This window comes from Crocuta crocuta, unplaced genomic scaffold, assembly GCF_008692635.1.
Source record: "Crocuta crocuta isolate KB4526 unplaced genomic scaffold, BGI_CrCroc_1.0 scaffold351, whole genome shotgun sequence".
Lineage (NCBI taxonomy): Eukaryota > Metazoa > Chordata > Mammalia > Carnivora > Hyaenidae > Crocuta > Crocuta crocuta.
Window position 1 is genome coordinate 139,810 of NW_027530853.1, and position 25,931 is coordinate 165,740.

General features: G+C 41.0%; 1 protein-coding gene across 5 annotated transcripts in view; it reads left to right on the forward strand.

Moving 5' to 3' along the window:
- The window catches only part of S100PBP (S100P binding protein), a 46,174-nt gene extending 25,436 nt beyond the window's left edge, over positions 1-20,738 (forward strand). For 4 of the 5 annotated variants that reach the window (XM_077769451.1, XM_077769449.1, XM_077769453.1 and 1 more), the window contains 2 exons: positions 17,875-17,962; positions 20,021-20,738. In XM_077769451.1, coding sequence (XP_077625577.1) covers positions 17,875-17,962; positions 20,021-20,162 — 230 coding nt within the window. In that variant the 3' untranslated portion in view covers positions 20,163-20,738. The remainder of the gene's footprint in view (positions 1-17,874; positions 17,963-20,020) is intronic. The other variant, XM_077769452.1, reaches the window with a different exon arrangement.
- Positions 20,739-25,931: the final 5,193 nt, after the last annotated feature.

A 25,931-nucleotide genomic window follows, 5' to 3' on the forward strand; every position in this document is an offset into this window, starting at 1 on the left:
AACATCTATAGAACTTTTTTATCTTGCAAATCTCAAACTTGCTTTTTTTTCCCTTCCCTGTAGTCCCAGGTAACCACCATGCTAATTTCTGTTTCTGTGAATTTGCCTATTTTAGATACCTCATATAAGTGGAATCAAGCAGCACTTACCTTTTTGTGACTGGCTTCTTTCATTTAGCATAATGTCCTCAAGGTTCACCCATGGGGTAGTATGTGCCAGAATTTCCTTCCTTTTTATGGTTGGATAATATTCCATTCTGTGTATATACACCACAGTTTGTTTATCCATTCATCCTTCAATGGACATTTGAGTCGCCTCCATTTCTTGGCTCTTGTGAATGACACTGCTGTGAACATGGGTGCGCAGATCTCTTCCTCCAGACCCCGCTTTCAGTTCTTTTGGACATGTACCCAGAAATATTGCTAGATGGTATGGTAGTTCTACTTAGAAGTTTTTGAGGAACTTCCTTACTGTTTAACACAGTGGTTGCACTATTTTATAGTCCCACCAATGGTGCACAAGGATTCCAGTTTCTCTGCACTCCCACCAACACTTGTTATTTTCTATTTTCTGGTAGTAGCTTCCCTATTGGTGGTTAGATCAGTATTCGTCAATATTACAACCATGTAAATATCATTCACTGCAAAGCCAAGTAGTATATTGTGGTTTCATTTTTCTTGAGTAATTTACTTTTCTACAGTAGTTAATTCCCTCACTTAATTTTTATTTATTTTTATTTTTAATGTTTATTTTTGAGAGAGAAAGAGAGAGCACAAGCAGGGGAGGGGCAGAGAGAGAGGAGGACGGAGGATCCAAAGCAGGCTCTGTGTTAACAGCAGCAAGCCAGATGTGAGGCCCGAACTCACGAACTACGAGCTTATGACCTGAACCAAAGTCAGATGCTCAACTGACTGAGCCACCCAGGCGCCCCTACCTCACTTATTTTTTAAACTACAAATTAATTTGTCCTTAATCTTTTTAGAAATGCAATTTATATCCTTATCTATGTTGTCTGTGTGTCTGTGTTACTCCCTTCCACAAGTGCACAAACACACCTAGTAATTTATCAATTCCTTTAAAAATGTTTTCTGGAGACCTTCCTAGAGCCTTGTGTCCTGCTCCAGTCTGTACGGCCTGTTCTCCGGCCTTGCTGTCATCCTGTCATCCTGGCACTTCTTTCTGCTGCCCTTCTCGGTTGACTCCTGTTCCTGGACCCTGATTTCTTCCTCTTGATCTGTTTTAGTGGAGCACATTCTCTGAGAATTTCTAAGGAAGTGTGATAGGTAAATTTGGGTGGCCTTCCATATCTGAAAACATCTTTATTGTCATACTTGATTGGTAGTTTGGTAGAGAATTCTAAATTGAAAATCATTTTTCTTCAGAATTTTGGAGACCTACATCTAGTCTTCTTAAGAAGTATGTTATTAATTTAATTTTTATTCCTTTTTATGTACCTGTCTTTTTCTCTCTGGAAGTTCTTAGGGTCTTCTCTTTATCCATTGTATTATGCCAATTATTCTACTTGCTGGAATATTTTCTTCTTACTGATTTCTTTGCTTTTTTTTTTTTTTTTTTAAGTTTATTTTGATAGAGACAGAGACAGCATAAGCAGGGGAGGGACAGAGAGAGAGAGAGACAGAGAGACAGAGAGGCAGAGAATCCTAAGCAGGCTCCATGCTGCCAGCAGAGAGCCAGATGCGGGACTCAAACTGACAAAACTATGAATCATGACCTGAGCTGAAACTATGAGTCCGATGCTTAACCAACTGAGTCACCCAGACAGACGCCCCTTGTGAATACTTATATTCAGATTTATGATTTTAAGAGCCTTTTCCTGTTTTGTTCACTTTGCATATTGTATTCTTATTTATGAACTAATTTCTCATTTCAAGATTTTCTTTTTTATTATAATTGAACAAAATGCACAAATTTAAAGGATATAGCTGTTGAGTTTTGACATTTCTATACACCCATGAAATTCACTGCAATTGAAATAAACCTGCCACACCCCAAAGTTACTTAGTGTCTCTTTGTAATTCCTCCCTCCTGCCTTTCCTGACTCCTTTATTTCCCCGGCAACCACTGATCTGCTATCAGTATTGTAGTTTGTAATTTCTAGAATTTTATGTAAATAGAATCACATAGTATATACTAGCTTCTTTCTTGAAGCCTAATTATTTTGAAATTCATCATTTTGTTGATAGTTTATTCCTTTTTATTGCTGAGTAATATTCCATTATATAAATATACCACAGTTTGTTTATCCATGTACCTATTGATGGGCATTTGGGTTGTATCCAAATTTTGGCTATTAGAAATAAAGCTGTTATGAACATTCATGTACAAATCTTTGTATGGATATGCTCTCATTTCTCTTGAGTAAAAATCTAGTGATAAAATGATTGGGTCATATGGTAGATATGTTTAGCTTTCTCTGTTTTTGTTTTATGTTTGTTGGGTTGGTTGTTGTTGTCGTTTAGCTTTTTAAGAAACTACCAAACTGTTTCCCATAGTGGTTGTACCATTTTATATTGTCACCAGCAGTGTATAAATTCCAGATGCTCCCATCTTTACAAAAGATTGTTCATACTAGTGTATAGAAATTCAGTTGAGGGACACCGGGGTGGCTTAGTCGGTTAAGCGTCCAACTTCAGCTCAGGTCATGATCTCATGGTTCGTGGGTTGGAGCCCCGCGTCGGGCTCTGTGCTGACAGCTAGCTCAGAGCCTGGAGCCTGTTTCAGATTCTGTTTGTCCTCCTCTCTCTGACCCTCCCCTTCTCACGCTGTCTCTCTCTCTGTCTCAGAAATAAATAAAAACAGTTAGAAAAAAATTTTTTAAAGTAGTTCAGTTGATTTTTGTACATTGACCTTATATTCTGCAGCTTTGCTAAATTCATTTGTTAGTTTTGGTAGCTTTTGTGCAGATTGCATCAGTTTCTGCATATGTGATCATGTCATCAGCAAATAAACACGTTTTTTTGCTCCTTTCCAATTTGGATGCCTTTTATTTGCTTTTCTTGCCATATTGCACTGGCTAGAACCTCCAGTACAATGTTTAATACAAGTAGTACAGGTAACTTGTTGCTGATCTTAGGAAGAAAACACTTAGTCTTTCACTGTTAACTATTATTTTAGGTTTATCAACTTTAGGATGTTCTCTCCTATTTATAGCCTGTTGAGAGTTTTATTAGAAATGGATGTTGGATTTTGTTAAACACTTTCTCTTCATCTATTGAGATGATCATATAGTGTTACTGTGATTTTTAAAGTCCAATGTTAAGCCAGTTTTGCATTCCTGGTCTTATGCATTCTGCACTGGGTCTTAAAGTGTTATCCTTATAATGATAGCATTGGGTTGATTTGTTAAAATTTTGTTATGAATTTTTGCATCTGCCTTAAGGGATATTGGTTTATACTTTTCCTATAATCTCTTGATCGGTGTTAGTATCAAAGTAATGTTGGCCTCAGAGAATAAATAGGGAAATATTCCTACCTCTTCAAATTTTCCAGAAGAGTTTGTAGAGAAGAATTTGGGTGAGCTTTGGTAGTCTTTCAAGGACTTTGACCATTTCATCTAAGTTGTTAAATTTATTAGCATGAAGTTAGTAACATTCCCTTATTAGCCTTTTATATAGTTTTCTCTAGTGACGTCATCTTCCTATTCTTGGAAGATGATTTTGTGTTTTTGTACACAAATTGTAATTTGTGTCTTCTCTCTTCCAGTCTGGCTAAAAGTTTATGAACACTATTATGTAATACCTTCTTTTAAAAAGAACCCAACTTTTGTTTCACTGATTTTTCTGTTTTCTGTTTCATTGATTTCCATTCTGATATGTATTATGTCCTTTTTTCTGCTTACTTACATTTGCTCTTTTTCTAGTTTCTTTAGATGGTTGCTAAGACCATTTATTTGAGTCCTTTCTTTTCTAATTTAGTAAGGAGCAAGAGGAGATAAACTCATGCATTCAGTCTCTGTTTCTCTGGATGTATGCCTTGACCTGTGTTTTTAATCGGATTTATTGAGGTATACTTTACATGAAATAAAGTGCACCCATTTTATAGTGGGTTTTTTTTTTTTTAGTTTATTTATTTATTTTGAGAGAGAGAAAGAGAAAGTAGGGTAGAGGCAGAGAGAGAGGGAGGGAGGGAGAATCCTGAGCAGGCCATCTGTCAGCACAGAGCCCAATAAGGGGCTTGAACTCACACACCATGAGATCATGACCTGAGCCGAAATCAAGAGTCAGACACTTAACTGACTGAGCCACCCAGGCGCCCCTAAAATGCACCCGTTTTAAGTATACTTTTTGCTGAGCTTTGACATATTTATCCACCTGTTAAGTCATCACAGCAGTCAAGATTGACCTAGCATTCCCACCATCCCCCAGTTTTCCTTGTGTTCCATCTCAGTCATTTTGTCTCTGTCCCACTCCCGCACTGGGAAACCACTGATTTCTTTTTGGTCACTATAATTAAATTTGTCTTTTCTAGAGTTTCATAAAAATGGAATCATGCAGCATGTGCTCTTTTGTGTTTGGCTGCTTTTACTTGGAATAATTTTAAGATATTTGTCCATGTTGCTATGTGTATCAGTAATTCTGTACTTTTGCTGCTGAATTTTTTCTTGTATGAATATACTATAGTTTAATCTAGTCACTTGTTGAAGGACATCTGTCTCTCTAGTTTTTGGCTCTTATGAATAAAGCATAGATGAACATTCATATATGGGTTTTGGTATGGATATGTGTTTTCATTTCTCCAGGGTAAATGATTAGGAGTGGAATTGCTGAGTCATAATAGGGTTTGTATAACTTTTGCAAAGTGATCATACTATTTATTGTGGGGTTTGTACTGCAAAGCCTTAAGGGTTTTTTTTGGTATATGAATATTTAGTTCTAGATTTTTTGAAAAGGCTATCCTTTCCATGGGTTTCTGAATTCTCTATTCTGTTCAATTGACATGTATCTGTTTTTATGCCAATATTATACTGTCTTGATTACTATAACTTTATAACAAGACTTGAAACTGTTTGGATTTCTTTAAGTTTTTAAAAAGTTGACTTCAGCTTGTCAGTTTGTTCAAAAACGGACAGTTTGAACAGTTTGTTCAAAATACCTGTTGGGTATTTCATTGGGATTGTGTGGAACCTATAATCAATCAGTCTGGGGAGAACTGATATCATAATAATATAAAGACTTCTAACCTGTAAACAGGATATATTTCTCCATTTATTTATGGCCTCTTTAATTTCTGTCAGTAACTTTTTTTTTTGTCAGTAGCATTTTGTCATTTTCATTGTACAGATTTTGTACATATTTTGTTAAATTCATCAGTATCTTAATGCTTTTTTATAATTTAATAAATGGTCACCACCATAAGTGTAGTCACCATCTGTCATACAGTGTTAGTATTATTGCTTATATTCTGTATGCTGTACTTCTCATCTCCATGAGTTATTTATTTTATAACTGGAAGTTTGTACTTCTTAATCTCCTTTATTTCACCCATTCCCCCATCCACTCCCCCACCCACTCCCTCACCCACCTTCCTGATGGCAATTACCAATTTATTCTCTGTGTTTAAGAGTCTTTTTGAGCTTTTTGTTTTATTTGTTTTGTTTTCAGATTTCATATGTAAGTGAACTCATATTAGTTGTCCTCTGACTTATTTTGTTCAGCATTATACCACCTAGGTCCATCTGTGTTGTTGCAGATGACAAGATCTCATTGTTTTTTTTATGGCTGACTAATATTCCTGTGGGGGGGTGTGTGTGTGTGTGTGACATCTTCTTTATCCATCCATCTTTTGTAGACAATAAATTGGGTTGTTTCCATATCTTGACTATTGTAAATAATGCCACAATAAACATAGGGGTGCATACATTGTTTCAAATTCGCGTTTTCATTTTCTTTGGGTAATTACCCAGTAGTAGAATTACTGGATCATATGGTATTTTTATTTTTAAATTTTTTAGGAACCTCTATACCATTTTCCATAGTGGTTGTACCAATGTACATTTCTACCAATACTGCACAAAAGTTCTCTATTCTTCACATCCTTGCCAATACTTCTTATTTTTTTTGTTGTTTTGATACTAGCCATTCTGACTGGTGTGAGGTGATATCTCATTGTGGTTTTGATACTTTTGGTAACTTTTTAATCTCTTAGGATTATCTGTGTTAACATGATCGTATCTGCAAATAAGGACACCTTATTTCTTCCTTTCTAATCTGTACAGGTCTTTTGTTTACTTTTCTTGCCTTGCTGCACTGGCTAGGATTTCTAGTAAATTAACTGTGATATTAACTGTAGATTTACCATAGATACTCTTTGTTCGGGTTTGAGGAAGTTCCCCTTCTACTGATAGGTTTGGTTGAGGAAGTTCCCTTTCTGTTTTTAGTTTGGTGGGAGTTTTTATCATGAATGAGTGGTGAATTTTGTCAGTTGAATTTTCTGCATTTATTTAGAAGGTCATACTGGTATTTCTCCTTTATTCTGCAATATGGTGTATTACATTTATTGATTTTTTACTGTTATGCCAACTTGCGTTCCTGGGATAAACTCCCTGGTCTTAATGAGTTATCCTTAATTCAGTTTGCTAATATTTTTAAGGGTTTTTATGTCTTGTTCACAAGGAGTGTTAGGTTTTAGTTTTTCTTGTATTTCTAGTTTACATATTGTGGTAATACTGGCTTCATAAAATGAGTAGGGAAGTGTTTTCTCAGTTTATGTAGGATTGAAGCCATTCGACCCTGGAGTTTTCTTTCTGGCAAGGTGTCAAAGAACAGATGTAATAGATACAGGGCTTTTCAGAATTTCTTTATCTTTGAGTCCATTTTATTTAAAATTTGTGTTTTGGGGCGCCTGGGTGGCTCAGTCGGTTAAATGTCTGACTTCAGCTCAGGTCATGATCTCGCGGTCTGTGAGTTCGAACCCTGTGTCGGGCTCTGTGCTGACAGCTCAAAGCCTGGAGCGTGCTTCCAATTCTCTCTCTCTCTCTCTCTCTCTCTTTCTCTTTCTCCCCCTCCCCTACTCACACACTGTCTCTCTCTCTGTCTCTCAAAATAATAAGCATTAAAAATATTTAAAAAATAAATAAAAATTGTGTCTTATAGGGAATTTGTCCAGTTTATCTATGTTGATAAATTTATTGGCATAAAATTATTCATGATGTTTCCCTAAAGATTCCTTTAATTACTGTAGGATCTGTAGTGATGGTCACTGTTTCATTTCTAATATTGGTACTGGGTCTTTTTTTTCTTGGACAATCTAGTTAAAGGTTTTTCAGTTTTACTGATTTTTTCCCCCCAAAGTAGCTTTTTAGTTTCATATTTCTATATTGGTTTTGGCTATTACATTTTCTTTTTTTCTCCATTTGTTGTTTCTTTCCTTCTACTTTCTTTGGGTTTAATTTGCTTTTGTTTTCTGTCTTTTAAATGTGGAAGATTAGATCACTGATCTGAGACCTTTCTATTTTCTGCAAGCATTTAAAGCCACAGGTTTTCCCTTTAAGTGCTGCTTAGGTGCATCCCACAAATTTTGATATATTTTCATTTTCATTTGGCTCAAAGTAATATCTGTTCCCTTGTGATTACTTCTTTGACCTATGAGTTATTTAGAAGTGTGTTGCTTAATTTCTACATATTTGGGAATCTTCAGTAATCTTTTTATTTGTAGCTTAATCCCCTTGTGGTCAGAGAATATTCTCAGCATGAGTTCAATTCTTTTAAATATGCCGAGTCTTATTTTTATAGCCCACCATATGGTCTGTTTTGGTGAATGTTCCCTGTGTACTTGAAAGTATGTATTTCTGATGATGGAGTGTTCTATACATTTTTGTGAGATTTTGTTGGTTGCTGGTGGTGTTCAATTCTATATCCTTACAGATTTTCCTTTCTAAAGGGAGTGTTTAAATATCTCCAGCTCTAATTGTGGATTTTCCGGTTTCTCCTTTCAGTTCTGTGAGTTTTTACCTCATATATTTTGAATCTCTGCTATTGGATACATACACTTATAGGAATATTATATCGTCTTGATAAATTGACCCCTTTATCATTATGACCTTTTTTTTACTCTTAGCAACATTCAACATTTACATTTTTACTAATGTTCTGTTTGGGAATCACTTTATTTCATATTAATATAACTATTCGAGCTTTCTTTTCACTACTGTATGCTTTGTTCTTGTTCTTTTTAAGTACTCTCTACCCCCAACATGGGACTCGAACTCACAACCCCAAGATCAAGAATCACATACTCCCATTGGGTGTTATATGGAAACCAACTTGACAGTAAACTACTAAAAAAAAAAGAATCACATACTCCTCCCAACTGAGCCAGCCAGGTGCCCTCATATCTTTGTGGATGTCTTATAGACACTATGTAGTTGAGTCTGGCTTTTTATCCCCCCACTTTCACAATCTCAGTCTTGTTTTTTTTTTTAAATGTTTGTTTATTTTTGAGAGAGAGAGAGAGTGCCAGCAGGGGAGGGGCAGAGAGAGAGGGAGATACAGAATCCGAAGTAGGCTCCAGGTTCTGAGCTGTCGGCACAGAGCCTGATGTGGGGCTCGAACTCAAAAACAGTTAGATCATGACCTGAGCTGAAGTCAGACCACCCAGGCGCCCCTCATAATTTCAGTCTTCTAATTTAAGTGTTAGTCTAGTCAGTATGGTTTGTTTTAAATCTGCCATCTTGTTACTTGTTTTCTATTTGTCTATCAGTTCTTTTTTTTCTTTCATCTTTTCTTGATCCTTTTTTAAAAAGGCTCTTTCTTATTATTGCTAGTTTATATTTTTTACAATTTTTTTAAAGTAGGCTCCATCCACGCCCAACATAGGGCTTGAACTCATGACCTGAGATCAAGAATCCCAGGCTTCACTGACTGAGCCAGCCACGAATCCCCTTTTTTGTTGTTTTTAAAGTATTTTTTAGTATTCCATTTTATCTCCATGCTTGATTTATTACCTGTACCTTTTTGCTTTATTTTTTGTGGTTATTCTAGGGTAGTAGTTCTTACAAGTTTTGGTCTCAGGACCCATTTACACTTTTATAAATTGGGGACCCCAAAGAGTATTTCTGTTTGTGTGAGTTACATCTATCTAACTTAATCATATTAAAAGAACTGAAAAATTATTTTTTATTACTATATTTTAAAATAACTCATTGCACGTTAACAGAAATAATAAATTTTTAACTAAAAATAAGTTTTGGAGGAGGCACCTGGGTGGCTGAGTCAGTTAAGCGTTTGTCTCTTGATTTCGGTTCAGGTCATGATTATCATATATTAAATATTCGTATACAATTGAATCTATTTCTTAAGTTTGTTTTCTATTTTTAAAGTGTGTCTCTACAGGGATGAACCCTATGCCTTTTTAACTATAATGATCTTATAATATGCTTTAACATCTACGGCCAGTAGTCTGTCATGTACACCATTGCACACATTGCCCCAGTTTTTTCCTCACTATTTGTTGCTTTTTTTTTTTTCCAAGTTAACTTTTTAATAAAAACTTAAGCTCCAGAAAAAAAATTCTGATGATACTTTCATTGGAATCATGTATATGTTAACTCTGTTAACAGTTTCAGCTCAGGTCATGAGCTCATGGTTCGTGAGTTGGAGCCCCACGTCAGACTCTGTGCTGACAGCGTGGAGCCTGTTTGGGACTCTCTGTCTCCCTCTCTCTCTGCCCCTCCCCCCGTCAAAATAAACATTTAAAAAAATAAAATAGGGGTGCCAGGGTGGGTCAGTTGGTTACATGTCCGACTTCATCTCAGGTCATGATCTCACGGTTTGTGGGTTTGAGCCCCACCTCAATCTCTGCTGACAGCTCAGAGCCTGGAGCCTGCTTCAGATTCTGTGTCTCCCTCTCTCTCTGCCTATCACTTACTCATGCTCTGTTTCTCTCTGTCTCAATAATAAATAAAATTAAAAAAAAAAAAAGTAAATTGGGGCGCCTGGGTGGCTCAGTCAGTTAAGCGTCCGACTTCNCTCTCTCTCAGAAATAAATAAAATAATAAAATTTAAAAATTTTAAAAAGTAAATTAAATTAAAATAACTTTCTTAAAAATGTAATCTGCATGGGGTTTGAACTCATAAGCCTGAGATCAAGAGTTGCAGGCTCCATTGACTGAGCCAGCTAGGTGGCTCTAAAAATAACTTTTTAAAAATGAAACCAAAAATTTAGGAAAAAGAATGGCATTGACTTAACATTTTTGCAAATCTCTTTTAATGCCTGGCCAAATAGAAGACTGTTAGGTCCTCACGTGTGGTTCTCCAGCCTGTATCATATCATATAGCCTCTTGACAGTACACTTTTTTTGACATGTTTATTTATTTATTTTGAGAGAGAGCACGCACACAAGAGAGAGCAGAGGAGGGGCAGACAGAGGATCCCCTGACATGGGGCTCCATCTCACGGTCCTAGTAAGATCAGGACCTGAGCCAAAATCAAGAGCTGGATGCTCAACTGACTGAACCACCCAGGCCCCTTACACAGTTGCAATGCAAGTGGGAAAGACAATAACAGCTTAATGTTGTCATGAAAATAAGTCTGACCTCATTAAGCCTCAGAAGGGTATTGAGGGACCCCCAGGGATTCTTGGACACACTTTGAGGGCTGTGATTCCATTGTTTACAATATGCGTTGTAACTTATTAGTCCATCTTCAAATAATACCCACTTAACATGTAAGGCCCTAGTAACAATAGACTTCCAAATCTCTGTTTTTTTATGCAATTGTTTTTATATACTTTACATATATATATTTTTTAATGCTTCACATTATTATTTTTTCTTTTAATGTTTAGTTTTGAGAGAGTGTTAGTGGGGGAGCAGAGAGAGGGGGACTGAGGATGCAAACCAGGTTCTGCACTGACAGCAGCGAGCCCAAACTGTTGAACCGTGAGATCATGACTTGAGCAGAGGTTGTATGCTCAACTGATGACTGAGCCACCCCGGTGCCCCAACACATTTTTATTTAAAACAGTTATTTTTGAAAGACTTTTTTAAGTGAGAAAAAGTCTTTTATGTTTACTCACATTCTGACTGTTTTCAGTGCTCTCGAGTCTTTTCCATCTGTTACTTTCCTTTTTCCTGATGAACTTTTAGTTTCTTATAGTGTAGGTCTGCTGGTTGAGGAAATCTCAACTGCTTTGGTTTGTTTACAAAGTATTTTGCCTTCATTTTAAACTTTTTATTTTGAAAAGTTACACACTCAGAGACTCGTAACAAGTTTCAAGGTGTACCTCAGTGGTTTCCCTTCTTGGGAATCATGATTCTGAGCAGTCTGAAAACAGTTGTTTCAGGGGCGCTTGGGTGGCTTCAGCTCAGGTCATGATCTCGTGGTTCGTGGGTTCGAGCCTCGCATTGGGCTCTGTGCTGACAGCCCAGAGCCTGGAGCCTCCTTCGGATTCTAGGTCTCCCTCTCTCTCTCTGCCACTCCCCCTCTCACACTCTGTCTCTGTCTCTTAAAAATAAATAAACATTGGGGCGCCTGGGTGGCTTAGTTGGTTAAGCGTCCAACTTTCGCTTAGGTCATGATCTTGCGGTTCGTGGGTTCGAACCCCGCGTCGGCCCCTGTGCTGACTGCCAGCTCAGAGCCTGGAGCCTATTTCAGAGTCTGTATCTCCCTCTCTCTCTGACCCTCTCCTGCTCACGCTGTCTCTCTCTCTCTCTCCTAGAAATAAATAAAAATATTTTTTAAAAAAATAAAAATAAACATTTTTTAAAATTAAAAAAAAAAAACATTTGTTTCATATATTTTGCCCAGTTTCTAGTTGCTCACAATGGGAGGTAAGCCCATGCATTTCATCATGCCTAGAAGTAGAAGTCTCTGCTTTGATTTTTCCTGAAGATCACAAGCAGCATTCGTTATGTAAATTCTGATTTTGCATTTGGCATTACTGTCAAGGACATTCATAGATCACTCAGTATCCCGTATCTAACACATTGCTTTAAAAATGAGTTATATGATACATAATCTATAATAATTCCTATTTCATTCTTTTGCTTTTTGCCCTGTCTGCAAGGAAAATCAGTCAAGTTTTGCACTAGATCATCACAGTTTTGTTAACCTAGCGGTGACACGTTTGCATCATTCTTGTTTTTCACTAATCTCTTTTTCCTTTTTATTACTGTTTTATTAATGTATTTATAAAAGCAGTAGCCTCCACTCATAGCACATTTTGTTTTTTCTTTCCCTCTTCATTCCCTCTCCTATATTAGATATTTTCTTGATTGCAAGGAATAGAGACCTTGCGATTGCCTTTAAGTAGTTGGAGTTTAAGGATTTACAGGAGAAGATGAAGATTAGACACTCAACAGTATAGCCCGTTCTCGTAGTGAAAAGAATCAGCTGTAGATCCAGGCTCAGTGTCCCCCGGAAACAGGTGCCTTTGTTCCCTGTTCAGGTTTTCCTTGCTGAATCTGTGATTCTCATACTTCTTATCTTTCTCTGTGACCAGTGCTGCTTTTTTTTTTTTTTTTAATTTTTAAAAAATGTTTGTTTATTTTTGAGAGAGACAGGGAGACACAGCATGAGTGGGGTAGGGGCAGAGAGAGAGGGAGACACAGAATCCGAAGCAGGCTCCAGGCTCTGAGCTGTCAGCATAGAGCCTGACATGGGCTTGAACTCATGAACTGTGAGACCATGACCTGGGCTGAAGTTGGACGCTTAACCAACTGAGCCACCCAGACTGCTTCCTTTTTTTTTTTAATTTTTTTTAATGTTTTATTTATTTCTGAAAGAGAGAGAGAGAGCATGAGTGGGGGAGGTCAGAGAGAGAGGGAGACACAGAATCTGAAGCAAGCTCCGGGCTCTGAGCTGTCAGCACAGAGCCCGATGCAGGGCTTGAAGCCATGAACTGCGAGATCATGACCTGAGCCGACTGAGCCCCCCAGGGGCCCCCACCCAGGTTTCTTCTATTAGCTGTCTCATGTGTCTGTTCTCTCCTGGAGCCCTGCCTGTGTGTTCTCTCTCATTCTCATTACTATAGCTCTCAATCACATTCCAGAGGAGAGTATCTCATTGATTTATGTAAAGACCTGTTGGTGCCAGGCCAGCTCTTTAGGTCCTTAGCCAGCTGAAAGATTCTCTGTTCTTGGGTCATGTGCCACACTGAATTAAACAGGTTATATATAAAGTATGGTGAAGATAAGATCTCAGGAGGGCCCATTGGCATAGCAAGCACTCAGCATCTTCCATTTCTCCTCCTTTCTAACAATTGATTGACCTAACTTATTAAGGACAATTATTAGACTGGATTTTCACCAAAACTAGTTAGCTATATATTTATAGATTAAGGTTTAGACAAACTGCTTATCTCATCCCCGAAATTTTCCTCTTATTTTCATTCTTAGATGAATTTCATTCTTAGGCACATAACAAAGGACAGTCTTCACCACCTTTTAGCCACAACTTAAAATAAACCCATGGTACTGATTGTTGGTCCAAGAAAGCCCATCTGTTAGAGACTGTGAAGAGAAAATTCAAATGTTTCCATTCTTGTTAGCATCTCTAAATTTGGAAGAAGAGATAGAAGCTATGAGCTGAAATAAGGTTCTTTGGATTATTAGCTCCACCTGGGTTTGAATCCTGGCTCTCCCAGTTACTAGATGATAGATGAGTATCTTTTCTAGGCTTTAGTTTAATCATGAATAAAATGGAGATCATGGTATTTGCCTCATGTGGTGGTTAGGATTAGATCATGGGTAGGGTACATGCAAAGCTGTTAGCAATATGCCTGGCACATAATAAATGCTTGATAAATATAGTTTTCATTATCTCTAGATCATTAAGTCTTATTAATAATAAATGTTCCCATAGTCCCTCAGTGCATTCTTCTTAGTGCTAAGGAAAACTAACATTTGTTGGTGCATGAGCTGAGACCTGATTATTGAGCCCTTGTTTACTTCATGCTGTGTGAGGTAATAAGTGGGTATCCAAGTACACATATTGTGATATGATTCTTGCTTTCTAATCCCCACAATGAAATGTCAGTCCCAGAAAAAAATTTAAGGAAACTGAATTCAATGATGGTATTATATTGTTATTATTCAGGCTCTATTACAACTGTGTGACCTTGGGCAAATTCTCAGTGTCTCAGTTTCTTCATCTGTGAAAGGGGGAAAACACCTTGTAGGATTACTATAAGGAACAAATGAGTTAAATATGTAAAGCACAGGACATTTGGGTAGCTCAGTCGGTTAGGCATCTGACCTCAGCCCAGGTCATGATCCCATGATCTCATGGTTCATGAGTTCGAGCCCTGCCGCCCCACGCCAGGCTCTGTGCTGACAGCTCAGCGCCTGGAGCCTGCTTCTGATTCTGTGCCTCCCTCTCTCTGCCCCTGCCCCACTTGCACTCTGTTTCTCTCTCTCTCTAAAAGATAAGAATAAGCATTTATATACACACACACACACTAATATATATAAAGCTCATTCGACAATGTCCAGTAACATGGTGAGTACTATATGTAAGTTGCTGCTGCTATGCTGCTAGATTGTGACTTCTAGCAGTTTAATACTTGAAGCCTTGGGCTTAATTGACCAATTTTTCCTCCTTTTAAAGTGAATAGGTTTTTTCTTTTTAACGTTTATTTATTAAATATTTCTTTATTTTTGAGAGAGAGGGAATGAGAACAAGCAGGGGAGAGGCAGAGAGAGAAAGAGAGACAGAATCTGAAGCAGGCTCTGTGTTGGCAGCACAGAGCCTGATGCAGGGGCTCGAACTCACGAACCGTGAGATAATGACCTGAGCTGAAGTCAGACGCTTAACTGACAGAGCCACCCAGGCGCCCCTAACATTTATTTATTTTTGAGAAAGAGAGAGAGCAAGTGTGTGCATGTGTGTGGGGGCAGAGAGAGAGGGAGACAGAGGATCCAAAACAGGCTCCTCCATGCTGACAGAGAGCCCGACGCAGGACTCGAACCCACAAACCGTGAGATCCTGACCTGAGTGAGCCACCCAGGTACCCCAAAAGTAAATGGGTTTCTTTGTAGGGGGCTTACAGTATATCTTTAGCCTGCATCATCAGGACAGTTTTATAGGCTGTAGCTGGTAAGAGATGGGTGAGCTGAAGGACATGGTCTACAGATAGTCTTGTTCCATTTTGAGATTGGATGCCACAGTATCCATATCTTGCCAGCCCTCCTCTGATCATGCTTTGGCAGGAAAAACATATCTTGAAATTCTTACAAAGCTAATTTTTCCCCTCACTGAGACATTTTTTGGAGGTCTAGAAGGATGGGGTGCTAGTGATGTGAAAGTAGGATATGGGAAGGGCAATTTGATTTGAGACCTTTGATTTTAGCTTGACATCCAGCAGGCAAGGGATTTTCTAATCTGAAGTTACTTCCCTTCTTCAAGGAGAAACTCTTTTCTGGCTTATATTTTCTTTTCAAGAAGTGAGATTAATATGTTTTCTTCCCATATTAGTGAGATTGAGCATCTTTTCATTATGTTTATTGATCACTTGTATTACTTTGGTGAATTGCCTATTCATGTCCTTTGACCTCTTTTGTTTATGAGGAGATTGCTTCTGTAGAATAAGGGCATTACAACTTTGCCAAATGTATTTCAAGTATATTTTTCATTTTGTCAATTGTCTTCTTTTACCCTTGGTTGTACTTTTTAATTTTAACTGCAAGAAGCTTGTAATGAGTCTAAATTTTTCCTGAAAAGTATCATCTCATTATGGTTAAAGAATTTCTGCTGAGTGCTATAACACGTGTCATAGTTTATGTGTAGACTGATCCACTTAATAAACATTTTTCCTTACAGAGAGGTGATTGATTGTCACATGATTTGAAGAATCTTTGCAAACTAACACAGGCCTGTGGCTGTAACCCCTTAATAACAATAGCTACCACTTACAGCTTTGTGCTAGGCAATATGCTAAGTCTTTTATGTACCGTATATCTAACATTCAAATTCATGCTACATATTATTGTCCATATTTCATAGATGGGTCAAGTGGGCCTAGACATGAAATGATTTGCTCAGGGTCTTAAAGCTAGTTAGTGGCTGGATTGGAATTCTAATTTAAGTCTGCCTGACTTCAAAGCATATACTTTCTCTACAGAGCTTGGCTTCTTGAGGCTTCAAATGAATTAGATTGGTCCTAAAAGTTAAGTAGAATATTTTTTACCAGAACTTGAAAAGATGGGCTATATACCTTAGTTAAACTGCTTCTGGTCTCTGAGAGCACAATGAAGGCAATGAGAAGTATGTAAACTAGCTGAAAAGAAAAGTCTCTTTTGTCTAGGGCCGTGGGTTTCAAAGGGTGGCTCCCAGGCCAGCAGTCTTAGCCTCACTTGGCCATTTGTTAGAAATGCAGATTCTCAGGTCCCACTCCAGACCTACACAATCAGAATTTCTGGGGGTCAGGCCCAGCTATCCGTTTTATAATCCTTCTGGCTGATTATGATGCATGTTAAAATTTGAGAACCACTGGTCAAGGGAAATTATTTTATTCTCTCTAATCACAATTTCTGCTTTTGTGAGCTTCTGCCCAAGTCTTAGCCCCTAAGTGCAAAATTAGCATTATCAGAAAAGCATGCAGTCAAACAGGAGCTAGTTTTGAGATTGGTTTAATGAGCATTTAAGGCAAGTCCACCTTGCTGAGCCACAGTTTCCCATCTCCAAAGTGATGTTTTTTTAAAAAAATTTTTTTTAATGTTTATTTTTGAGAGAGAAAGAGATAAGAGCATGAGTAGGGGAGGGGCAGAGAGAGAGAGAGAGGGAGACACAAAATCCAAAGCAGGCTCCAGGCTCTGAGCTGTCAGCACAGAGCCCGACATGGGGCTCGAACTCATGAACCATGACATCATGACCTGAGCGGAAGTCGGACACTTAACTGACTGAGCCACTCAGGTGCCACTCCAAAGTGATATTTTAATAACATCTATCTCCATAACATGGTATGTAAAGTGCATAGGACCTTGCCAGGCTCCCAGATGGTTGAGAAATTGCCTCCAGCAACTTTTGTTTAAGAAAAAACCCCCACCTGCCTTCTATTCTCAACTTTTCTTTCTTTCTTTTTTAAGCTTATTTATTTATTTTTGAGAGAAACAGAAACCACGTGGGTGGGGTGGGGGGTGGAGAGAGAGGGAGAGACAAAGAATCCCAAGCAGGCTCTGCACTGACAGTGATGTGGGGCTTGAATCCACGAATCGTGAGATCATGACCTGAGCCAAAACCAAAAGTCAAATGCTTAACCGACTAGGCCACCAGGTGCCCCAACTTCTCTTGTTTCTTGAATGTATTTTGCTGTCTTGTATCTCTGAGCCTTTGTATTAGCTATTTCTCTTAGACACTCCCACCTCCACCCCTCTCTACCTCACTAACTTCTATAGATCCTTTTGATCCCTGCTTATAGTTTACTTCCCCTGGAGAGGGCTTTCTCAAACCTCCAGCCTCCAGTCTCTGTGCTCACATAGCAGCCTGTGTTTCTCCTATCAGACACATATCATAAGTTTTGGAATCGCCCGTCTCCTTATATAAACTTAATTGAGGGCAGGTGCAGTGTCTTGTCTACTACCATATTCTAGGGCCCAGTAAAGTTCCTCACACGCTATAGGAGCTAATAAGTATTGAAGGAATGAATGGTGGGTGTCATTATTGCTGCTGCCCCATCGCCGTCATCGTCGTCATCGTCACCATATCATCATCATCGTCGTCGTCGTCGTCATCATCACCATCATCGGAGAGCGAGCTTCCCTCTCTGGCTTACAGTTTTTGTGCTGACTGCTTGTGATAATCATAGATAGTATCAGGGCCAGTGCCTGTTTTTTCTTTCCCTGAAAGCATGTGCCTTGATATAGGCTGATATGGTAGTTCACTGAGTTGCTTCCTAACCACGATCCCTCTGTGTCACAGGTGCCCTGGGGGAACTATGTGCCTTGATGGGTCAAGTTCATCATGTGCCGAATCCAAAATGGCAGCATCCTTCGGACCTCACCATGCGGTGAGTTGGTGATTAGGAGGAAGAGGAAAAGGGTAGAATTTGGCCGCAGGAGGAATGTGGTGGGGAATTGGCTATAATTGTATAATTCCAGGGTAGAAATGAAGCAGTAGAATGGAATAAGAACTGGACTAAAATTCAGGAAATGTGGGGTCCGGTGGTAGCTTTGCAGTTTGTAACCAGCTTTAGGATTTTGATCAAGTCATTCCATTTCTCTGGTCCTCACATCAGTAAAACTAATATGTTGGACTAATTGATGTCAAGGGGCCTTTCTGGCATCTTCTGAAATCTTCCGGATTCTTGATTCAGGGTGGTTTTACAGATTGATTCCATTACTTTGATTCAGTTACAGAAACTTTGGAGTCATCTTTGACTCCTTTCTCACCCCACATTCAGTCTATTAGCAAATCCAAAAGCTGTACTTAACAAAATATATCCACAACTTGGCCATTTCTCATTTTCACTTGGACGGTTGCAAGTCTTCTAAATGGTCTCCGGCTTCTGCCTTTGCCTGTATACTATTCTCATCTCAGCAGCCCAAGAAATTCAGATTCTCTGCTCAAAATTTTCCATCTCACATTTCCCATCTTTACAGTCCCCTGTAAGGACCATGGCCTGGTTGACGTGGTTAGCTCACCAACCTCATCTTCTGCGACTCTTCCCCTTGCTCATTCTGTTCTAGTCATACTGGCTCCCTTGCTGGTTTTTGAGTATGTCACACGTGTCCCCACCTGAGGGCTTTCATACTCAGTGTTTCCTCTCTAGTTGCTAAAATGATAGCAGATCTTAGAAAGACAGGGCAGTGTAATGGTTATTAGATGAGTTCTGGAGACAGGTATGAATCCAAATCCAGGCTCTTGTACTTACTCCCCTTTATGACCTTGGGCGAGTTATTTAACCTGAGACTCAGTTTCCTTACCTGTACAAGATATTAGTGAGAGTGCTCTTCTGGTAGGATTCTTATTAGCATTTAAGTGAGGTGAGGTATTTACAGAATTCAGCAAGTACTTGCATATAGGGCCAGATAAATATCATAAAATATTATCATTCTTTTTTTTTTTTTAATTTCTAGGAGAGAGAGAGAGAGACAGCGTGAGCAGGGGAGGGTCAGAGAGAGAGGGAGTCACAGACCGAAACAGGCTCCAGGCTCTGAGCTGGCAGTCAGCACAGAGCCTGACGCGGGGCTCGAACCCAGGAACCGCGAGATCATGACCTAAGCGAAAGTTGGACGCTTAACCGACTAAGCCACCCAGGCGCCCCTATTATAATTCTTTTCAGTTCTGGCTACTTATAATCACCTTTGGAGATGTCTAAAGATAAAGATGTCCAGGCCCTGACTCAAGGGATTCTAAGTCATTAAGTCAGGGGTTTGGGTTGGGGGGCAAGAATCTCAATCTTTATAAAGCTTCCCAGGTGGTTATTAGGAACAGCTGGAGTTGAGAAGGAGCTCAGATTCTCTCACAGGGTCTTCTCCAGAACCACAGCCTAAAGGACCGGGGTGACTAAAGGGGAATCTCAAGAAACTTTACTTTGAGTCCATGCTATTAATTATTCAGTCTCCAAACTTGCAATGTGATACTCACATGATGACTTACCTTCTCTGGGAATTTTATTCTAATTTTAACTGCTGTGTCCTGAGCAACCTTGAGCTGTGTCAGACAATGAGGTCCTCTTGGAGGCACACGTCTCATGCAGTGAGATACAGATCCTGTTCTAAATGTTTCTTGAGGGACAAAATGCCTTTTGCCTACTTAAATGTTATTATACATTATGTATTAGGTTTTCTTAACATTTGTGTATATGGCATATATCACCACAATACCTGTGAGGCAGTTTGGCTTTGGGAGTTGGAAAGAAATAGCACTTACACTGTGACTTTCATATAAATAAAACAGTACAAAATTTCTAAAATTGTGAGGATTGAAATGTAAAACTAGGATCTGATAGCCAAAAGTAAAGATATTCTTCAGATAGTTGCCTAGGCCATTTTTTTGTGTACAAATAGCCATTCCAGTTGAAACACTCATCTTTCCTGTTTTTATTTTCCCCTTCTTCTGACAGAAACTATGCTCGGTTCCGACAGAAACCTCTGCAAAGATACAGTCTGACTCAGTGGGTTGACAGGAACATGCGAAGCCACCATCGGTTCCAGCGTCTCTCAGATTTCTCACCAAGTCCGTTTGTCTCATCCCATCAGCAGTGAAGGTCTCTGTCCTCCAGGCTCCTGTTCTGGGTCCCGTTCAGAGCAGCAGCTCATCTTCTGCTCTTCTGTGCTTTGTAGATGTTGAATTTTATTTTTCACAAGATTTTTATTTAAAGAACTTGTCACCTTTTGGGAATTCCCATGGCTGACTTGAATTTTTTTGTATAAGGTCCTTCTTGTTTGTCTGTGTGCATGCGTTTAAGCAATGTTAAGTTTTTATTATTTTTTTTTTAATTTAAATTGAAGGTGACCACTTCTTGAAAGCCGGCATTAAGCCAGAATACCAAGGCACAGGCAAAGCACCTACCTCTGCGCAGAGGTGAAGTCTACTTCTGATGCCCAAAAGAAATCATCTTTTCATGTCCTGTAAGGAAGAGATTACCAGGCTGCAAGCCGGCAATAATTACTGCTGATGACATAAATGGACAGAAGTCACTTTTAACAACCCCGCTTACTTTTTTATTTGAATCTCTGAATACCTGTCAGTATTGTAAAGTTGGTAATCCACGACATCTGAAGTAGGATGGAGCAGGACAAAAGTCCTGTTGAAGGGAAACATTAAAAGAGTAAATCTTCTTTCTTTTTTGTACTTACTAGCTGCCTTTATTTATTTATTTTCTTGGCCCCCTGCCCCCCATTCTTCATTAAATTTGTTTTGCACAATAGGTTTACAAATCTTACACATCTTAACTCTGACAGAAGACTGCTGACTAATGCTTGCTGATTTGTGGTCTGTGACTGATTGTCTTCTCTGCCTTTTCTCAAGGATTTTCCTTCTTTTTCCCCAGTGACCACTAGGTTCTGTTGGCGTGTTTCTGTATCCTGTTAGACATAGATCTGCCTCTTAAGAACAGCCTCCCTGCTCTCTTTGTTAAAGGGCTTCCCACCCAGAGTCTTCACTCTGAGAGACAGGCCAGAAAGCCAATCCTACTGAGGTGTGAGTTGGTCTTCAGTTTCATCTGCTCAACTCCAACTCCAAGTATGAGTTGATGTGTTAGTCATCCTGTGGGAGAGACTTTGGAGAGGCACTCTGTTGTCTCCATTATTAGTTAACAAGAGGTGCCTTTAGCTTCTGGATATTACCATCTCATTTGGTCAAGCCTCTGATACACAGTTTGACAACACTGCTAATGCGGGTCTGATCAGTTGTAATTAAGCCTGTGCACGAAAGCCTTATGTGACCTTAAGGTTTGGAATTCTAACTTAAGTTGACAGACTTTGGGCAGCCTAATGGATGTCGAGTTTGTCATTCTTTCTATACAGCCAGCTCTAGACACCTTTTGGGAGATTCTGCGGTCTGGCGTTCGTGCCACTGTTCACGCTCTGGGAAGGCTGGGCGTCGTTGCCGCGGCGCAGCCTGTGGTCTCCGTCTGCCTTTGTTGTTCCATCGGCCCATCTCTGCATGCGAGGAACCCATCAGAAACAGCCTGGCCGGCTTCAACAGACACTCACTTGGGAAAAGTTTAGTCACTCAAGCCACCAGTAAACTTAGATGGATGCTGCTAAGTGTTTACCGTGTTTATCCAGATGAGGAGTCTCTTCCTTGGACATTTGGTTTAGATTCTGGAATCAAATGCAAAGAAGTTCTGTCCAGAGGCAAGAGTCAAAATCTATTTCAGTTGGCATAATGGATGTTTGCTGTATCAGTCACTTCTCCAGATTTCCCTAAATTAGCATGATGGAGTGAGATGAGCAGACATCCACCTTTGGAACCACAGCAGAATAAAAATTAATTGTAGCTGGGATACCTGGCACTGTGGCCGTCTAGTTCCCCACAGCCAGGCCGGGGAGCAGAGGGACAGCCTTTCACCGGGGCTCGTGTTCCTGCACTCCGGGTACAGGAGGCTTTAAGTCTGAATGTGTAATGGCAGCCTTGCCTTTGCCAAATCAAATGAGTGACGGGTTAACTAGAAAATGTGACAATCACATTTCCTCTTTGCTCAAATAATTCTGTTTTTCCAAAGCTTTAGCAGCTTAATTAAGTCTGTTGGACTGGGGGAGGAGAGAACTGTTCTTCAGCGGTTAACATGGTATTCTTTAAGAAGAAAAAACAAAGCCAAAGAAAACTCGTTATCAGGCATGTTTGCCTTAAAGATGGTGGTGGGTAAAATCCGGAGTTTTAACCTGTATTTAAAGCTGCATATCTCCTGTGCACTGCTGGCCTCTCAGTCTAGGATTTCACGATGCGTTCTTGCTGTATGGTTTTATCGGAGTGACGGTTATGTGCATTCAGCTGCCCTGCCTAGCTTTCTTCGTTCATGTTGATGTTCTCACCACAGGGGTCTTGACAAAGAGTAAAAATGTGCTGTTTACACAGTTTACTTTTAAGAGCCTGAAATAACCCGTAGTTTTGCATCTAACACAGGCCTGATTTACTTGAGTTGTCGGGATCGATTATGAAACTGAAGTGTGGTGCCTCCTCTTTATCATGTTTTTTCCCTTGTAGCAGTTGTGTTTAATGTCATTAAAAAGAAATAAAAGTACTTGTCGTGGCATATGTACCGTGGCCGTCTGTTGCAGGCTTTGGAGGAAGGTTCTTTCCTCTCCTGCGTAGGTAGGTTAGTGGGGTCTGGGCGGGGGTGGCAGTTAGTAGATTGTGGTGCTGGGGAGGCGAGGGTGCGTGCTCCCTATTCTTTTGAGGGTAAATTACAGTGTTGAGAAAGGCGTTCCGGCAGTTAAGAAATGTTGAAAATGATTGGGATCTGCAGCTACATCTAGTGCATGTCAGGAGCCTGACACAGAGAAAGCCTGAAATATCGCTGTGCTGCTGTTTCTGCAGAGAGGGGACGGCTCAGCCCCGTCAGACAAGCGCTGCCTTCCGGTCCTCCCCGCGGCCGTGGGGCTGGCCTCTGTGTCCGCCTCTCCCGAGCGACTGCTGATTAGGGAGGAAGCTGAGCTATCCTAGGGCATTCTCCCGTTAAAAGGGCTCTGGGAAACCAGAATTGATAACACTGATGGGTGTTCTTAATCCAGCTTCTCCAGAAACTGACTGCCCCTGGAACCTGGATGAAGGTGGCATGAGCATGGGTAGGTGTGGGAGACACGGGCGTTCCTTCGATCCCTTTTGTGAGCCTAAGCTGCTTAGGCTTGCCCCAGGAGACAGGATGAAGGCAGTCAGGGCTTGTCACCTATATTAGCCAATGCTTTGAAAATCTCCCCTCATGCTGAGGAAATAGGCAGCGACATGTTGGGACAGGCTCTCTGTCCCACTGTTACGTAAGTTCTGTCTAGTGGACGCTGCACAGTCCGCGCAAGAGCTTCAATATAAATTTGCTAAACATGCAGCTATTTGATACAGATCCATTTTGCTTCTGTCAGGTGGAGATCCCTTGCCCAGGGAGTTGCTGATTTCCTTTTTAGCAACGTGTCACTGCAGACATCAAAGGTTTCTGAGAACCGGCTGCGTTCTCTGAAGCGGCGATGTCCTTTACCCTTGGTTCGTTTTGTTACAGGAAATTGAGGGGGAGGAGAAATGGACCTTCTCTCAAAGGAATGGGGTCATTCTCTAGCCTATTTTGAGCTTTTATAGAAGAAAAAAACTCCAACCACCTAAAACTAGAAAGCAGAGTCCCCTGCCTTCCTCGGTGTCGTCCTGCTTTCCTCAGAGCAGACAGTTCCTCAGCCGGCTCTAGGGTGTGCGTGCTCTGTAAGTCAGAGCACCTGTCAGGGAAAAAATTCCCACTTGTCACAGGAATTGTCAGCCGGTCAGCCGTGGAATTCCTTAACGAACAAGCTCCTGCCTGGTCAGTCCTCCCCACCTGTCCTGTCCGACGACAGCTGGAACATGCCACAGACAGAAAAGCAGGCCTCCCCAGGCACCCCCCGAGCGGGGAGTGGGATGGAATCTCTTGGACAACCTTTAAAACACTCCGCGTGGTAATCCCGCATCACTATTGTTCTCATTAAGGAACTGTTTGAATGGCAGGATCCCCTTCGACTTAGCTTCAAACGACACTTTGAGGGTTTGGGAACCTTGTACTGCTGGAGCCTGGTGCGGCCGAAGCCAGGCCGGGGCCGCGTCCCATTTACGGGAGCGGTTGTTCTTGCAGGCCACTTAAAAGCCAAATCCCCAGGGGCGCCTGGGTGGCTTAGTCGGTTAAGCGTCCGACTTTCGCTTGGGTCATGATCTCGCGGCTCGTGGGTTCGAGCCCCGCGTCGGGCTCTGTGCTGACTGCCAGCTCAGAGCCTGGAGCCTATTTCAGTCTGTGACTCCCTCTCTCTCTCTGACCCTCCCCTGCTCACGCTGTCTCTCTCTCTCTCCTGGAAATAAATAAATAAATAAAATAAAAAATTAAAAAAATAAAAATAAAAAAATAAAACCAAAATCCCCAAATCGTCAAACAGGTTTAACGAGGGTGAGAAATAACGTAGCGGTCTGGAACACCACGTGACCAGAGTGGTGCGATGTTACATATTTTCATAAAAGGGCTGAATTAGAGATCTTACGAGTAGATTCTAGAGGAGGCCACCCTGAAAAGCCTGGGTTGGAGGGACGGGATCAGAAAGAGGAAAGGACTCCGGTTGCACAGAAACGCATGGTCCTTCCTCTCCCAGACCCTGAGGCTTCACTCTTCCTGTTCTTACCCTTTTTGTTTTTGACAGCTAAGGAACCGCCCCCCACCCCAGAAGTAGCTGGCCTGAGGGGCCGCGTGGTGACAAGGCGGGGTCTCTGCCCTCCGTCCAGCATTGCCCAACGTTCTCCCACAGGCCCAGCCTGGCCTGTGGGTCGGTCTCAGTCTCCAGGAACGTGCCTACACCCGTCCCCAGGCTGTGAGGAATGTGCGGATCTAAGTGCGGTGAAGAGGGGACCCCAGCCCAGTCATAGCTGTAGGTTTACTGTGCAACGACGGCTGGTCCAAGAAAAGCTCAGTCGCAGAACACGGCGTTTTAGGGAGGTACCTAAAGGGAATGGGGTTCATCTAAACCAGAAGTGCTCACTCCTCCCCCTCAGGCCCTCAGCTGACTACTACAGGCAGCGCTAAATTCCCATCAGCAGTGCCTTCCTGACCACCCATCTCTCGTTCTCTGATGCTGACCTAGGGGCTGCCCCACCGTGTGGCACCAGACAGGCACACAGGACCGAGGGCCTGGCAAGTACCTCTCCCTCAGGGTTAGAGTTCTGGGTGCTAACAGATTTCCACTTTCCCACCCAGCCTTTAAGACCTGTTTTCCCTCTCTTGGAACCTTCCAGAACAGTCTACCCTAAGTCCTGTTCACCTGACATTTTCTCTCCAAGCTCTTGCTGGCTTTGGGCAAAAAGACTCTGAGGTGTCCCACTTGCTGGTTTGCTCACTGGCCAATGGCATCATCACTCCACCACAGCCCCACACGGCGAGCTGGGAACACTGAGCACTGCTAAATTCCGCTTCCACAGCGTCTCCGCTCCCCTCCTCACCCTGGGGAGGAGCCAGAACTGCATGCCTTTGGTCAGGGAAAACACCCAACTGCTACCCAGAGGGGAAAACCCTTTGTTTTAAAAACTGAGCCCCAGCCTGCATACCTAGGCGATGAGGCAGCCCAAGCCTGGATTTGGGGGCCTCAGTAATAGGATGAAGGAGCAGCTATTTTCTCCTCCTACACGTGCACCCCCATCTGTTCGAGATTTCCCTTCCAACTCCAGCTTGGCTGGCAGGCATGTCCCGAAGAAGCTGCAGGCCAAAATGGAGAGAGAGAGAACCGACTCCCTCCTCCACACATCCTGACTTGCTGCCAGCTGCCGGAAAAAGAGGGCAACGTTTGGGCATTTACCAGAAGACAAGGATGTGCCTT